At 44.2% G+C, this 16,913-nt stretch overlaps 1 protein-coding gene across 1 annotated transcript; it reads right to left on the bottom strand.

Moving 5' to 3' along the window:
* Positions 1-2,094: 2,094 nt before the first annotated feature.
* LOC121198491 (myosin-16-like) lies at positions 2,095-16,498 on the bottom strand. Its single transcript, XM_041062677.1, has 43 exons — positions 16,289-16,498; positions 16,032-16,175; positions 15,231-15,387; positions 14,772-14,799; positions 14,545-14,641; positions 14,282-14,374; positions 14,075-14,138; positions 13,741-13,839; positions 13,316-13,419; positions 12,954-13,092; positions 12,530-12,631; positions 12,254-12,420; positions 11,976-12,146; positions 11,682-11,858; positions 11,311-11,496; positions 10,927-11,014; positions 10,607-10,724; positions 10,332-10,452; positions 9,511-9,647; positions 9,319-9,400; positions 9,046-9,219; positions 8,724-8,804; positions 8,400-8,546; positions 8,106-8,210; positions 7,903-7,989; positions 7,620-7,765; positions 7,347-7,437; positions 6,898-6,954; positions 6,616-6,702; positions 6,267-6,512; positions 6,043-6,160; positions 5,833-5,960; positions 5,334-5,530; positions 5,015-5,147; positions 4,600-4,816; positions 4,338-4,474; positions 4,076-4,179; positions 3,765-3,957; positions 3,444-3,647; positions 3,165-3,290; positions 2,817-2,987; positions 2,492-2,692; positions 2,095-2,292 (listed from the first exon to the last, which is right to left on the bottom strand). Exons 1-43 carry the CDS (start codon positions 16,496-16,498, stop codon positions 2,095-2,097), a joined length of 5,832 nt encoding a protein of 1,943 aa, XP_040918611.1.
* Between the last annotated feature and the right edge of the window lie 415 nt (positions 16,499-16,913).

A 16,913-nucleotide genomic window follows, 5' to 3' on the forward strand; every position in this document is an offset into this window, starting at 1 on the left:
GCAGATCAGTTTGAGAAAGGCAGGAAGCTGTCAGCGATAGGTCTTGAATGACAGCCTCCTCTTACTCCTCATCCTGCTGTATCTCTACTCTGTACATAACTCGATGTGGCAAGATATCACTGTACCATATTGTCAGGTTATGACTTCAAGACTATCTGGGATAGTGAATGCAGGGCCATGGAGTAAACTGTGGATTATAATTTGACTGATCAGGAGCTCAGGCTGAGTCTCATCAGCTGGTCCAGGATGCTGCATGATTCCTCATTAATCCTTCGTGTCTGAAGCCGCTAAACAAGGATTAGCCATGGGACTTTGGAGTTGTGAGGCATTTTCTAATGATTTTGTATAAGATGTGAAACATTCATCTGAAACTAAAATGAAAATAAATTCCATGTTGATGTATGATATAGGTGCCTTTTGTTCTTGTTGCACTGTGGCATTTTAGTTTCAGTGAGAAGAGTTAGTATTTACTGGGGTATCACTCTGCGTTACAACTACTGAAACTAGAAAATGTTATCTTGGTTTATCCCAGATATAATTTTACAATAATTTCTTAAAATAGGTGAAAATTTTGACCATAATAAGATTTTGATGTTGAAGATTACTTACACAGAGCACTGAAGAGCCTGCATTTGAATTTCATTTATACACATGGTTATATTAAAAATAAAGCAAACACCTTATAGTGCACTGTCCTCCAGAGACCCTGTGTGCAGTCTTCACACAGTGTCATAACTCATGCTAAAGGCTGTATTAGCAGCCCCGCTAACTGCCTCAAACCTTCAGGAGCCCTTAAGCCTCCGGTTTCAGTCAATCACTCTGTGGGAATGTGGTAATTTGATTAACTGTACATTGCTGTGATTGAACGCACCACAAAAGCATGATGCAAACCGAAATGTTAAGTGCCTTAAAGTGGATCCTGCATTGTGATATAATCTTAAACCTGCATTAATAGACTTTTTTGTGGCTGCTTGGGGGCAATACAACAAGTTGTAAATGCAATTAGCAAACAGTTGCCTATTTACACACACATTAATTCAGTGTTGTCAAGAGGCCCTTTGTCAAAATATAGCGTTAATATCTTAAATACACCAGCTGATATTGTGCTCACATGGTGAATAGTCTTTAATAAATTTGCATTTAACCTCATTATTATGAAACTTGGGGAGGAAGTGGTGACCCCCTCATATTTTAATCATTGTTATATATACCCTGAACACTGTTGGTTTGGTCTCTTTAGTCTTTAGTATGCAGATAAAGCCTGAAGAGTCCAAAACACTTCTATGTAATGTGACAGGACGTGTTCTTCATTCCTTTCCTGTGAATAAGCCACACACCTCTCTGTTTGCACAACAACAGGGGGCGCTGTCACTTGCTTGTACTTTATTAAGACTTTGTAGCAGGTCACCACACACACTTTAAACACACATGCAGGAGCGATACACTCGCAGGTGGGCTCTCTATCATTGACGTGAGAGCACAGCTTCACCCACTCCACCGTCCAGTCCAAAGACGCTAACTGAGGTGATCCAAGACACACAGACACATATACAAACACATTTAACAAACTCATTCACAAGAGACAATATGGGGTCCATAAAAGTTTACAGACCCGTGAGAGCAAAGGTCTGACACAACCAAACTCCATTCCTGACAGTTCCATGTAAAAACACCCTCAGACTGTAGAGACGTACAGTACATTCAAGGCACACTAACAGTAAAACACACTTGACATGCAGGTTAAAATTGACTTGAACTGACTACGTGACCAATCCTGTGACTATACTGATTAAGACTTTTGGTGATGTTAAAGACTCATTAAATGATTTAAGACTTTCTAAGGAGCTCTGTCTGGGCTGTTTTAAGACTTTCTTCAGGGTGCCTGTGCTCATACTTCCTCAGTGAGGTGTCCTCTGGAGGGCTGAATGAGTGTGTGTCACTCTGTGGGAGACAAAAAAGACAAGAACAACAAAGTGTGTGTCAAAAATGATGCACATACATGTGTAGAATCACACGCTCAGGTAGCTTATCCTCTTGTTGTGTGTGTGTGTGTATATGCCCACCTGCTAGCAAATGTGTGTGTCTGTCCCCCCTCTATCCGTCCTGTCCTCCACTGGTGGGCTTGGTGACCTGGACGATCTCCACTGAGGTGAAGCCTTTAGTGGCTGAGGCTCGATTCCTGGTCCTGATTTTATTCAGGGCCATCTCCGCCATTTCTGCACGCTCCTCAGCATCATCCAGATCGTGGACTGTCTTCCTGTACTTCGACAGGCTGCTGTTGGCCTGCTCCTCCTACAGTGACACAGACAGGAGGTTTGTCTTGTAAATAAACACACTCACTTTTCGTGTGTGAGAGCTGTATTGCCTTATGCTGACAGGTGTTGTGTTATTTTATTAATAAAATGTATTTGTAACAGTGAACTGCTGCTTAATACATCACTAAAAAACCACATCAATCAATTTTAAATCCAGCATCACCGCTCCTACTCACCGCGTCCTCTATCTGCCGTTTGTAGGACTTGAGCTTGTTCTGGAGTTTCTCCACCAGCTCCTGCATGCGCTGATTGGTCTTGTGGTCCTCCTCTGTCTGAAAGATCAGCTCCTTGAGTCGACGCTCTCCCTTCCGGAGGATTTTCACTGTCTCCACGTGGCGCTTCTGCTCCTGGTCCAGCTCATTCTCCAACTCCTTGATCTAGTGGGACAACAAAGAGGAGGAAAGGACGCGATATGTGGATGAGAGGTCGGGACCAGGTGTGTTGTCTGTGTGGGTGTGTGACCCTTTTCTGCCACTCCTTGTGTAAAATCCAGTTCCTCACCCTGGTTTCCAGTTTCTGGATGGTGCGTTTTCCGGCCTTCAGAGCCTGTTGCTCAGCCTCCTCCAGCCTTAGTGTGAGGTCTCTGAGATTCTGCTCCTGGTTCTTCTTGATCTTCTCCAGGTGGGAGCTCCGGTCCTGCTCCTGCCGAAGCTCCTCACACAGTCGTGTTGCCTGTAAGCAGAGGCACATATCAACACAAGTTTCATTTTGAACTCAGAGCCTCACCCACAACAGATCAAACCATCAATTCGAATTATTTATTTTTTGTAGATTTTAAGCACATTTATGTTTGTCTAGTGTTAAAACTTTGTTTTTCTTTTTTTTTTTTTCCATGTGTAGGTCACTCACATCGGTCACAGCCTTCTTGGCTCTTTCTTCAGCAGAACGAAACTCTGAGATCAGCTCTTCATTCTCACTGGACAGTCGGGCGAGGTCAGCCTCCAGTTTTCTCTTCAGGATAGTCAGACTTTGGTTCTAGTGTGAGAAACAGATGGAATTTGACTTTGACACAACCCCCCAGAGAAAATGACAGCAGCAAGAAGCCAGACGATGAATCAAAATAAATATACTGCCTACAATAATTACAATTTAAGGAAAACTGCGTAGCCTTACAGTGCAGCCACTTACCTGCATTTTGATCTCATTGAACCTCTCTGTGGTGTCCACCAGCTCCTGCTCTATTTGTTTGCGGGCCCTCTCGGACGCCTCCAGGCCTCCTCTCAGCTCCTCCATCTCTCCCTGCATGAGACACAGACGTCGCTCCTGGAGGCTGTACTTCTCCCTCAGCTCCTCGTGCTGCCGGGCGTCCTCATCCATCTGCACCTGCAGATCCTGGGTTAGAGGCAGGTAGGTGGGACACAAGGATTACTGCTGCAGTATTTTTCAAACTGCAGTGTTTTTCTATGCAGTTCCGTATTTAGGTTCTTGGGGATCAAATTAAAGTCCTACTTTGATCTGCTGCTGCAGCTTCTTGAGGGTTTTGACCAGCTCAGCGTTGTTCCTGTTAGCATGCTCCAGCTGAATCTCCATCTCGTTCAAGTCTCCCTCCATCTTCTTCTTCATCCTCAGAGCCTCGGCACGACCTTTGGCCTCCGCCTCCAGGCTGGCCTGCAGCGACTCCACTGCACGCGCGTGGTTCTTCCTGCACAGCACAAACACAGTGGTCGTAGATGAGGAGTAAAGATTATAAATATAAACTAATGCTGGTTTGTCCAACAGACAAAAATTACATTATTCTTGCATGTTACAGTCTGTCTGACCTGGTGACTTCAAACTCCTCCTCCTTCTCGTGGATTCTGCGATCGATGTCAGCTTTGACTTGAGCCAGCTCCAGCTGTACACGCACCAGTTTACCTTCCTCTACCTGGACACACACACACACACACACACGCACTCCACATTTTGACAACTGTACCTATGAGTGTGAGCCTGTTTGCTCCATCTTTCAACTCTCCCTGTCAAATCCAACCTTTAGGATTATTATATTCCTAAAAATTCACACAAGCCAAGTTTTTTCTTGACCTCTAGTGAAGCTTCGGCCTCCTCCAGAGCCAGCTGCAGCTCCTCCTTCTCCACCTCCAGTTTCTTTTTGGCCTTCTGCAGCTCGTGGAAGCTGCGGCCTCCTTCGCCAAGCTGGTCGACCACCTCCTTGATCTCCTCTGTGAGGGGGTACATTGTCAAAAATACATGTTGCTGTACATTTGTATTCAGGTTTCATCACACACTTTGGCGCTCTCACACTTTTCCATTATGATCTATTGTATCTGTGGCAGCTAAAAGGCACCTGAGAGGGTTTTGTTCTCCTTGCGGATGGTCTCTATCTGATCCTGGCTCTCCTCATAGGCCGTCTTCAGCTTGTAGAGCTCTGTCATATAGGAGCGACTCTCCTTCTGGCTGTTGTCCAGTTCCAGTTGCAGCTCCTCATTCTTCTGGCTCCACTCGGCCGCCAGCTTGTCGAAAACTCGCTGCTTCTTATCCAGAGCTGCCGCCGCCGCGTTGGACTAGTCACACAAACGCAGACAAAAGCATTTTCTCGCTCAAAGATGCTTAATTCATTACTTACTAATAAATAACTGAATAAATCATTAATGCCAAACTTTCAGAACTATGGTGACTGTTGAAGCCTGGACTGTGTGTTTCACACACTGAGCTCCAGACATTGTTAATTTGTGTGCTCGTGTGTGTTTGTGTGTGTGTACCTTCTCTAGGTCTATGGTAAGGTCCTCCACCTCTCCCTGCAGCCTCTGCTTGACCTTCTCCAAGCTGGCAGCTCTGGCTTGGGCCGCCTCCGCTGCCTCCTCAGCCTCCTGGAGACGAACTGCAAGTTTGCGCCTGGAGGAGAGTGGGTGGAAGGAAAGAGGGATAAGCAACCGTGGGATTAAATTAAAAAATATCAACACTTGTTTATTTGTGTTTTCACCACCACCATGTTTCATTTGCACATATGGATGAAATATAAAACTTTCCTCTGATTTACAGTGGTAGTTACTGTATTTTTTTTTGTTCTATTTAACTTACTTGGTCTCCTCCAGCTCCTCGGTGCGGTGGATGGCATCGGTCTCATACTTGCTCCTCCAGGAGGTGACGTCAGCATTGAGCTTGGACACGAGGCGCTGCAGCTCCCCGCGGGCCTCCGACTCCTCCTCCAGCTGCTCCTTCAGCAGGGAGAGGTCGTGACGGGCGTTGGCCAGGGCCACCACTGCCGTGTTACGACCCTATAGAGAGGGAGAGAGGTCTTAGTTGTCTGTTTTATTAAAGGTCTGATAATAATTTTATAAGCTTTTAAAGTTTTAAAGGCAAAGAAAAAAAACTTTAGAGGATAAATAGTCACCGAAAGGTCAGAGAAAGAGCTGAAACTCAAAACTTATGACTCTCAGAACCAACTGGGAAAATTCCATTGGGGAGAGAGTGACTGAACTGGGCAAGTCTCAGTTCAGAAAATGTGTAAAAATATTACACGTCTTCCAAAGAAAGGCTAAACAAACATGTAACAGTGTTTGTATGTGGTGACTTGTACCTTGCTCTCCTCATCCACCTGTCTCTTGAGCTCATCGATCTGCGAGGTGAGCGAGGCCTTCAGCCTGGTCACCTGGGTCAACTTACTCTGCACATCCTCCAACTCCCGGCTTAAGTCATTGTTCTCCGCTACACGCACAAGCAAAGAAATTAAGAACAGAGGAAAGGACTATGACAAACTCTAAAGAACTGTGTTTGTGTGTGTTCTCACCAGTCAGATGGATTTTGGCAGTGTTGAGCTCAGTCTGAGTGCGCTCCATCTCAGCCAGGCGAGCATTGGCCTCTGCCAGGTTGTCCTCCAGCTTATGGGCGTGTGCCTCAGAGTTCATCTACACATGGAAACACGACACAGAAGCCAAAACAGACATGTGAATGAGTTTTTATGCGCGTGTGATGGGGAGTTAATGACACAAGACTTTCCAAAGAACTTTGTACCTTTGCCTTCTGAGTGGCCTCCATGGTGGCGTTGAGGTCTTCGATCTCAGCCTTCATGCTCAGTTTGTCCTTCTCCAGTTTGACTTTCAGCCTGGTCAGGTTCTCCAGCTGCTCGCCCAGCTCAGCCATCGCGTCTGAGTGCTTCTTCCTCAACGCCGCTGCCGTGGCCTCTGATTGGAGCGCTGCCTCCTCCAGCTCCCTCCTCAGCTTTAGCAGGTCCGCCTCCCGCTTTCTGTTCTGCTCAATCTGAAGTGTGGAGCACAGAGGAGGTTTTGGAGGTTGAAAGGGCAGAGGTCATGGAGTTCAGTACTACCCTCTGACTTGACTGACAGCTGTCAGATACACTCACCTGGGCGACGGTGGCTCCTCCTGCCTCTTCCAGCCTATCACTGAGATCCTCCAGATCTCGCGACAGCTCTGCCCTCTGCTTCTCAACCTATTAGAGAACAGAATCTTTAACTGCACCCACCTTTTAATAATAGCTAATGTCCCACCACCCAGCTAATGTTCAGCCTATTTATACTGTTCGATATGCGAGTAAGTAATCGCAGCAGTCATGTATGAGGTTTGAACTAAAATAGCCTGGTATAGCTGAAACTATGGATGAAGTTATTGACGATACAATCTGTACCTTGGCTCTCATGGCTCGTTCAGCTTCCAGCTCCTCCTCCAGCTCCTCAATGCGGCCCTGAAAGAGAAAGAGAAGACCAAATGGATGAACATGTGCTCGAGCACAAATAACATGAAAACCTTTTTATTGTCATTGCTATTTATTCTCCTTTACTTCTTCAACTCCTCATTTTCACCATGTCCATGATTGTCTGTTTTAAATTTCATGGCAACCCATCTTGTAATTGTTGAGATATTTCAGCTTGAACCAAAGTGGTGGACCAACCAACCGACAGTGTCATCCCCAGAGTGATGCTACTAGCGTGGTTAAGAATATTTACAAATTTAGCTCAACGTATGCATGAACAACATCTACACGGGCTGTTCAAGTGTAGACTTCTTATCTAATACTTGAAATCAGCGGGTGTAGTGTTTAAAAGCCTGTGTACACTGGCACCTCTAACCACATACCTGGTGCTCTTTGAGCTTGCGGCTGAGCATGGAGCTGAGAGCTTGCTCGTCCTCCAGCTTGGAGTTCATGTTGTTGATCTCAAAGTCTCTCCTAGATGAACACACACATACACACAGCGGAGGATCAGGATCCACTGGGAGTGATAGTTTGCTTTGTGTGTTTTAAGCACAGAGGAAGACAGACAGCAAGATATGTCCATAGCTTTAATGAACAGCTTCTGTGTGTGTGTATTTGTGTGTGTGTGTGTGTGTAAGCAGGATTTTATCTCTCACTTCTTGATGACCTCCTCCAGATCGAGCTTTGCGTTCTCCATCTCGTTCAGGTTCTCTATTGTCATCTTCAGGTCTCCCTCTGCCTTCCTCCTCGCTTTCTCCACCTCTGCCCTGATCCTCTTCTCCTGCTCCCAGCTGTCCTCCAGCTACACACACACAAACATACCCACACACAGACAAACCAGTCCATACATGATTAAGGCACTAATGCTGAGTCTATTCATCTGCAGACAAAGAATCTGTTGATGATCTGATCTTTTTACAAAGGTTGAGAGTCTCGTACCTCATTCACTTGGGTGTTGAGCTTGCTGTTTGTCTTGGTTAGATGGTTAACTTTGTCTTCTTCTGTCTGGAGATCCTCCACAGTTTTCTGCATAAATGATAAAATAGTTATATACATCCATACATCTTGGTTGTGATTACACTCATACACATAAAAATACATAATACACAATCATAAAAATATGAATTCATGTCTTTGTCTACCTGTTGCAGTTCCTCCAGAGTTCTCTTTTCCTTCTGCAGCTTGGCAATATGGTCGTCCCTCTGACTCAGGTCACCTGTCAGAGTCCGCACCTTGAAGTCCAGACCCTACACGCACCATTGAACAAGAATTCAGTGATCTCAGTGAACTCTAAATCTTACATGGTTTTCTGTCCATTAGTCCAGATGGCTCCAAATCCACACAATGCGTTGAAATATTCAGAGTACAATCCTACATCTTCACAGCTGTTATACTTCATTTTCTCCCTGCTCAGCCTCGTCCGCCTTTCCAGTTACCTGTTTCTCCTTCTCAATCTTGGCCAGTGTGGACTCCAGAGACTCCAGGTCTCTCTTGAGCTCGGTCATTTCCCCCTCCAGCTGCCTCCTCTGACTCTGGAGGGAGGCTGTGTTGCTCTCTTCTTCCTCCAGGCGCTCACGCATATCCTAAATTTAGTTAGTTAACATGAGACAGTTAGTTAACACTCCAATTTCACACTTTACAGATTGGGTAGTTTGTAATTACTATACAATGTCAGTTCTGTGGGAGTCACGCCTTCTTTATTGCTGTATGACTACACCATCACTATATGTCTTTACTGTTCTATTAAAGAGGTGAATTACCTGTACTGACTCCTCCAGGTGGACCTTTTGGTGCATCAGCTGGGTGCAGCGCTCCTCGGCATCACCCAGCGTGTCCTGCTCCTGTGGGGAGATAAAGTGTGTATATGTGATTAAGTGGTGTGTGTCTGTGTGTTTATGATTATACGGGTGCATTGACAGAGAAAGCTCTGGCTTAAGAATAGTTTATGTGCCTTATCTGCACACTAACTCACATCAATGGCTAACTGTTTGCATTTTCAGAATAATAACCACAAAACAAATTCAAGAGACATATATGATCCTCACATAGGAGTCTAATGTAAATTGAACTGTAGACACTTACTGCAGCCAGCGCCAGGGCCAGGTCGTTCTTCTCCTGTGACAGAGTGACCATCTTCCCTTCAAGATATTTGATCTTGCCCTCCAGCTCCTTGACCTTCTCCACCGCCTCCCTCAGCTCCTCTTCCTTGGCCTTGAAGATCTCCTCCTGACGGGCGACCATCAGCAGGGGCTTCACCTGGGAGAGCCAAGGTAGGAAATGATGATGATGATGATAAAGGCAGTAATGATGAAAGTAATTCATTATTTGTCAAGAGGGGGAAATTCAGCATTTTACCTTAGTGTAGAGTTTCCACCAACCCCAGAAGCGTAACTGAAGGAACTTCCTCACGTTGCGCTGGATGGCCATCAGTCCAATTCTGCATGACACACAGACAAATGCTGAAACAGTCAGTCTGTGCTCAAAAACACGAGTCACTATTGAAGGAAAAACCTGTGCAAACACACACAAACACAGACACACACTGACCGTCTGTCCACCATCTTCTTAAACTCAATCCTCATTAGAGTTCCTCTAAGTTGAGCCTGCAGCATGGTTATGATCTTCGCCAGCCGCTCGTCACGCATGTCCTCCAGCTTTGCCAGGACGCCTGCACGGAAAAACACCTGGAGAGGTACAGAGATACACGCACATACTGTACATTTGATATTCTATTTGCAATGTGGAATATCTCACTCACATATTTGCCTCATATTGAAGAATATGTACATTTTAATATACTGTAAAACACAATCACATGTGTATGTATTCCAATATTTACCATATACTGTATATAAATATAGGAAATAATACTGTAAGCAACTCATCAGTAATAGAAGCATGTATGTTGACAGAACATTGAACATTACATGTGAAGCCCTTCTAAATATTTAAATGGAAAATTTAACATATTGTATTTATAATGAATGTGTAATATGTGTTTGTTTAATAAGGGATCATTTCATTTACAGTGTCCTACACTATGAAAATACTAGAGAGTAAAAAGTTCTGCATTAAAAAGTTTTACTTTAGTAAAAGTAGATAAGTATTACAAATATAATATTCGAGTAAAATTACTCATTTTACAAAATAGCCACTGTCAGTATGTGTATGTTATTGAATAATTATTATTTGTGCATAACATGTAAACAGTGCTTAAATGTTGCAGTTGGTCATGGTGGAGTTCATTTTCACAGCTTTATATGCTGTTGAGTACCTCCAAATTGTACTTAGTTGCAGTACTTAAGTAAATGTATTCAGCAGCAGTGCATTCATTTGTAGAATTGTGGCCAATTACAACAGTGGCGTACCTTGCTGTGGCCGATGCGGTACTCCATATTATCCAGGCCAATAGAGCTTAGTATGAGCTCAGAGGCCTTCTTGTTGTCAACGAATCCCTTAGGGATGACGTTGGGGTTGAGGATGTAGTACCTACACGGGAGCAGAATGAGAAAAGAAGAACAGGGGTTGGGGGATTGAGAGAAAACTGATGATGTGGGGAAAAAAGAGACTTTTGATTTCAGCAAAAGCAAAAATTATTTGCCATAAAGTTCATAATCTAATACAAACTTTACTGGAGTCAGACCTCTGTTTGAATTCTGGGTACTGTAGTCTATTGGGGAATCCTTTCCTGCAGATACGGATCCCCTCTAGCACGCCGTTACAGGCTAACTGGTGCAGGATCAGATGGTTATCGGTAACACCTTTAAAACAGAGAAAGAAGGTGATTATCAATGCCAAGAATTTCCAGTTGATAGTAAATATTTCACCAGTGTCTCCAAAAGAACACATTTCTCTCACATTTTTACTGTTGGAAATAAATTGTGTGTTTGACTTTGTGCCACAAAAAAACACATATAATGGCTTCCCCTGACCATAAATCAAACATACACATCACCCACTGACCTGACTTCTTGAACTCATTGGGCACGATGCAGCGGACAAAGTGTGGAGCAGTGCTTCGCAGGGTGCTCATCAGCTTGTTCAATTGTTCCTGTTGAGCGTAAATAGTTAACGGACACCTGTGAGCTTGTGAGCGTGTTGTGAGATTTACCTCAGTATCTGGTTTTATAGTTGTGTTTGTGTGTTTTTGTGTTTTTGTTCTTTTATTTAATTGAGACCAAGGAGTGTGGTAATTTAGCTTGTTCCTCACTTTAGGTTGGGGTAAATTAATGTTTTGGGAGATATGCTTATCCTCATTCTGAAAGAGACAATCTCTGATGGTGTTTATGTGTGCCTATGTGCATATGTGTATACATGGCAGTGTTCCAGTATGTCTTTGTGAGTTACCCTGTAGAAGTTGGAGACAGTTTGGAAGGAAGACCCTTTCTTCTGCTTCTTGGTTCCTGCAGCAGCCTCCTCCTCTTTGAAGAGCAGAGCCAGCAGGGGCATGGAGGACTTCTGAAAGAGTCCCACCACTGTCTCATTCAGAGGGTCTTTGTTCTTCTCCAGCCAGGCAGCGATGTTGTAACCCACCTGTGAAAGGCACAAACAGCTTAACTGTACCCATATACGCATTAAAGTTGCCAGTCCTACTATGTTAACGATTTTCTTGACAAAGTGGGTGCGTATGCTCACGAGCAATACACTGCAACAACACAAATACACACATACCAGCCCCTTATATCTGTCAAATAGTTCTACAACAACCCCGTACTCACAGTGCCAGCATAGTGCACCAGTTCGAAGTGGGCCTCGGGTCCTTTCTTCCCCCCTTTCGGCTTGAGAAAATTGGAGGACTTGCCCAGGTGGTTGTCATACAGAGCTGCTTTGAAGGTTGCGTCTGTTGCTTTCGGAAACACACACTGCTCCTCCAGGATGGAGAAAATCCCCATAGGCTGGAGAGGAGACAAAGACGGGGGAGTAGAAAGAGAATGAAATGTACTCAACATATAGTTTACTGCATGCCCATGCTTGTGCTCTTTATTCCTACTGCTTATTTCTGAGTGTGTTACCTTTTCCAGCAGGTCGATACAGGCCTGCAGGTCCAGGCCAAAGTCAATGAAGACCCAATCGATACCCTCCTTCTTGTACTCTTCTTGCTCCAGCACAAACATGTGGTGGTTGAAGAACTGCTGCAGCTTCTCATTGGTGAAGTTGATGCACAGCTGCTCGAAGCTGTTGAACTGGAGACAAAAGACTGAGTTGGATCATGAGAGGTGAGAGGATGAAATGCAATGACCTTAAATACACCCAGCAAATATCTCACCCAATCAATGAATGTACATCTCACCTCAAAGATCTCAAACCCAGCAATGTCCAACACTCCTATGAAGTACTGCCGCTGCATCTTGGTGTCCAGGGTCTTATTGATCCGGGTCACCATCCACTTAAACATGCGGTCATAAATGGCTTTTGCCAGTGCACCGATGGAGTACACACACTGGTCCTGGTTTTGACCTGAGTTCAGTTATTGGACAGTGGATAAGTGCATTTTCCCCTGATGTTAAATAGTTTTTGTTTCCAATAATTTTTTTTTGTTATCTTCTTAATAATGCCTTTGCAATACCTTTGGTCACAAACTCATTGCCAACCTTGACCCTGGGGCGTGTTATTCCCTTCTGCAGCTCTCCAGAGTTGATGGCCATGAGGTGAGCGACTTTGTCAGCCACTTAAGAAAGGGAATAAGAGGCGGAACAAGGAATTAATAAACTTATTTTAGCAGCATCTCATAACACATGCAGAGAAAGTAGGACACACAAATGAGACAGGGATTAATGGAAGGAAGAAACAATATATGGAGTTTGAGAAATATGAGCTGGCACACCAGAACGAAAGGGCAGGCTTTAAGAGAAATGTCAAAAGAGAAGGAGAGAGGTAAAAAGATAGAGAACTAGGCCAGGTTAGAGAGAGGTAGCTTGATGAAGAAGAAGAATGTTGATAGATAGAGAGAAAAAGACAAGAGGGTAAGAGAAAGGTGGGTTTTATTATACCCTCAGTGGAATCCACATCAGCCTGTTCTTCTCTGGGTTTCTGTTTGAACTTCATGTTTCCGAAGTGCATTATGCCTCCAGTCAGCTTGTACACGCTCATCTTCTCCTCAGGAGTGAAGCCCAGGACATCAAAGGCTTCCTGTGGACACAGGAGCATAGAAAGTGAATGGACAGAAAAGAGATTGTTAGTGTTGCACACCAAAGTTACACAAAAAGAGGCAACAGCACCATCAACAGGCCAACAATGATATTGAAGTATTCCCGTATTACTTATGATTTAAAATCAAAGCACAGAATGAAAATCTCAGTTCACACAGAGACACTATGAATGAAAATTTGAGAGAGAACAAGTGTTGACCCACGTCAGTGAGCATTAGCTCCTCTCCATCGTCCATGTTGTCCACCACAGTGACTCCCTGACACACCCACACATACTGTTTGGGGTCTGGGTTCAGCAGCAGAGCCTCTGGAAAACAAAGTATTTGACATAATGATGAGACAACAATCATTTGGTTGAAAGCAAACACACACAAATTAATGGATCTCTGTCAGATGAACTTCAGCTACTTTCCAAATGACGCTTACGCTTACTTTTAACTAACGTTATTTAAACAATCTGTGTCAGATGAAGATGTGAGAAACTGTCTGATGTTACAAAGAACAGGAAACTCGGCGCTTTTGATTTCACAAAGCAGTAAGGTGTCTCCAGCAGTGAAAAAGATCTTTACTTTGTTATTCCTGCATACATTCCTTTTAATTCAATATTAACCAGCTTTATAACTCTCACCTATGAGTTCTGGCTTCCTTCCAGAGAGGAGTTGGTAGAAGATGTGGTATCCTCTCTCAGCAGCCTGCTGGGAAATCACTCTTGATTTTTCCAGGAGATCTGATGCAAAAGACACAGAAAAAAAACACCACAGGCATGCCAAGACATAGTTTATAAGGATTCACTTATCTTAATTATCTTCATGTCATAGATAATGTTGTTTGTACAGAATGATATCTGTACCTGCTGAAACATAGCACATAAAAGCTAAGACTTGGCGTTTCACCAAGGTGAAATAATGCTGGTAAAGCCTGATCCAAAGTAATAAAAGAATAAATCCATTAAATCCACTCACAGGTCTCAATATCGGCACCAGCCAGCTTAGCTGTTGGCCCAAAGTGGATGCGAATGAACTTTCCCTGAAAACAAAGACAGACACTTAAATGTGATTCCTATTGATTTGATGATTGTACGGTTAGTTTTATATATATATATTCAACAAATTTGGTTGTCCTCTAATGATGTAGAACATGATCACATATTTTTGTGTGCTTGTCCTTACAAAGCGTGAGGAGTTGTTGTTCCTGATTGTCTTGGCGTTGCCAAATGCCTCCAGCACTGGGTTAGCCTGAATGATCTGGTCCTCCAGAGACCCCTGAAAGAAGAGAAGAGAAGAGAAGAGAAGAGAAGAAAAGAGAAGAGAAGAGAAGAGAAGAGAAGAGAAGAGAAGAGAAGAGAAGAGAAGAGAAATTTACATGATATAGATCAGACAAGAAAAACAACATGATATCATGTCTATGCACACTCATACACAAACACACTTGCCTTGGAGTCTGAGGCTTTGCTCCCAGTGGCTCCAACATTGGCAAAGTACTGGATGACCTTCTTAGTGTTCTCAGTCTTGCCAGCACCAGATTCTCCACTGGAGGAGAGACGCCAAGAACAAGTTAACAATAGTGTGACATGCAAACTACATGGTGCACTCATTTGCAGGGGACTCACACTTGGAAACAAACAAAAAAATAAAATAAATAAGAACGTGCTGTCCTTACGTGATCAGCATAGACTGGTTCTCATGCTCTGCGATGTCGGGACAACAAGAGGGCAGGAGAGGAGAGAAACAGAGAGAGTGCGAGTGAGGCGAGAATAATTACTGCTGATTTCCCTCTGAGCACATCAGAGGATTGCTGATGTTCCCTGTCAGCAGTACCAACAACACAGACAGCTGTCAGCTTTCCCCTGATGCCACATAATGGCTTCAAAGTATTTTTCTACTCCCTGAACAAATCCTCACACGCCACACTGATCACACACCTCCAGCAACTGCCCCACTCCCCCTTTCCACATATAACTGTGTAATGACTTTCAAGCAGCCCATCTCAAGGGGGGTATCCCAAATCACCACATACCACTTGCATGCTTACCTCTCCTCTTTGCCAACTTTACCTCCCTCCCCTCACCCATTAATGACCTATGCCTGATTAAAATTCCCCACTCCCGTGTCTTCTCACCCATCATCATGTCGTGATAAGCGTTGTCAGAGATGGAGAAGAGGTGAGGAGGAACTTCGCTGCGTTTCTTCCCTTTGTATAGCTGGGCCACTTTAGCGCCATAGATGGGCAGCCATTTGTATGGGTTGATCGTCACACAGAAGAGGCCCGAGTAGGTCTAGAAGTGGGAGGGAAGAAAGAAAGAGGTTTGAATGATGCAGCAGGATAACAAACTTTCAGTGATATGGGCACACATTTGGATCAAAGACACCTTCGAATGTCATTCCTTCCCTTTCCACTTGTGTATCCTGCCTTTACAGTCTATTCTATATATAAAAAGGGAAAGGCCTGGTGCAATAAATCTATAATGTTCAGTACCACTGAGGAGTTATTTTGTGATGAACTGCTGCAATTTGTTTATTTGTTAGACGCACTTAGTGAGTTAGTTCTGTCTCACTTCTCCCAGAATGCCTTATAAAGCCGCTGATTTGGCATTTAGTAGTTCACCTCCATAGAGTTGGGAAACTTGTAAGAGACGTGTTTAAAAAAAGAAACAATGGTCAACATTGATGCTGCATAGGCCAAAATATCCTGCATGACTTTTAGTCAGTGGGATGAGTCAAGCTCCAAAGCCACTGGAACCTACATTTCCCCTTTAATAACCCACAGATGATGTAGCTGAACTTATTCCAATCAACTTTTGGTTGTAAGTGCCATAACAGCAACTAGTTCTTTCTCCTGTCCTCAAGCTGTCATGAGGACAGGGTTTAGAGAAGGTTTTTACTGGTCTGTGGGTTCCTCTTTGTTGAGTAGAAGGCTTACATAGATCCTCATGCTGACGTATCGGCTGCGCAGGTTTTCCAAGACGCTGGCCTCGTTGAGGAAAGTGAGGTCGGCCATGTCGCTGGCTTGGTAGAACTTAGGAGGGTTCATCTGCTGTACATCATCCTTCTTCATAGTCACAGTCTGATCAGAAGAAAAAAAAACACTCAATATTTTAATCATGGTTATTGTGATCATTCACTTATACTTAAAGTAAAGATTTGAGACAAATTGCACAGGTTCAGTCTTCATCTTACAGTGTTCTTGGTGGTCTTGATGGTGACTTTGTCCCCATCTTCAGACTGAATCTCCCCAGCAATGAAAGCCTCCTTCTCATCTTTGATCCAGCAGGAGCGCTTGATGTCGTATGGTTTATTCATAGCATCCAGTCGCTCCTTCTCTGAGGGAACCAGGAACGGCATGGGATCCACATTGTCCCCACACTCCCCTTTATATGCACCCGGCATGGCTGCTGCTGCTGCTGCCAACCAAGACACACCAACTGACCAGCTCACTCACCTACTGGTTACTGCAGAGAGAGACTGAGCGATGGATAGAGAGAGGAAATAAAGTTGTTATAAGTAGTGAGAGGAAGAGCAGCAGCCGTCCGTTCAACAAGCTGATACTCACCAATGCAGGAGGCAGAGGTACGCTCAGGAGGACTATGGGTGTGTGTGTTGAGGCCATGCTGTTATATATCAGACCCCTCTCCTTCCTGATATGGTCACAACTCTAAAACCAGCCATCACCCTGAGGTCTCATCCCTCCGATCTGTCTGGCAGCACAGGATCTGGGAATTCTTCAATCTGCCTCCCTCCATTTAGGGTTTCCCTGGAAAGCCATCACTCAGGCTGAAGCTATCTCCGCCCTTCCACACCTCGA

Source organism: Toxotes jaculatrix, chromosome 18 (assembly GCF_017976425.1).
Source record: "Toxotes jaculatrix isolate fToxJac2 chromosome 18, fToxJac2.pri, whole genome shotgun sequence".
NCBI lineage: Eukaryota > Metazoa > Chordata > Actinopteri > Toxotidae > Toxotes > Toxotes jaculatrix.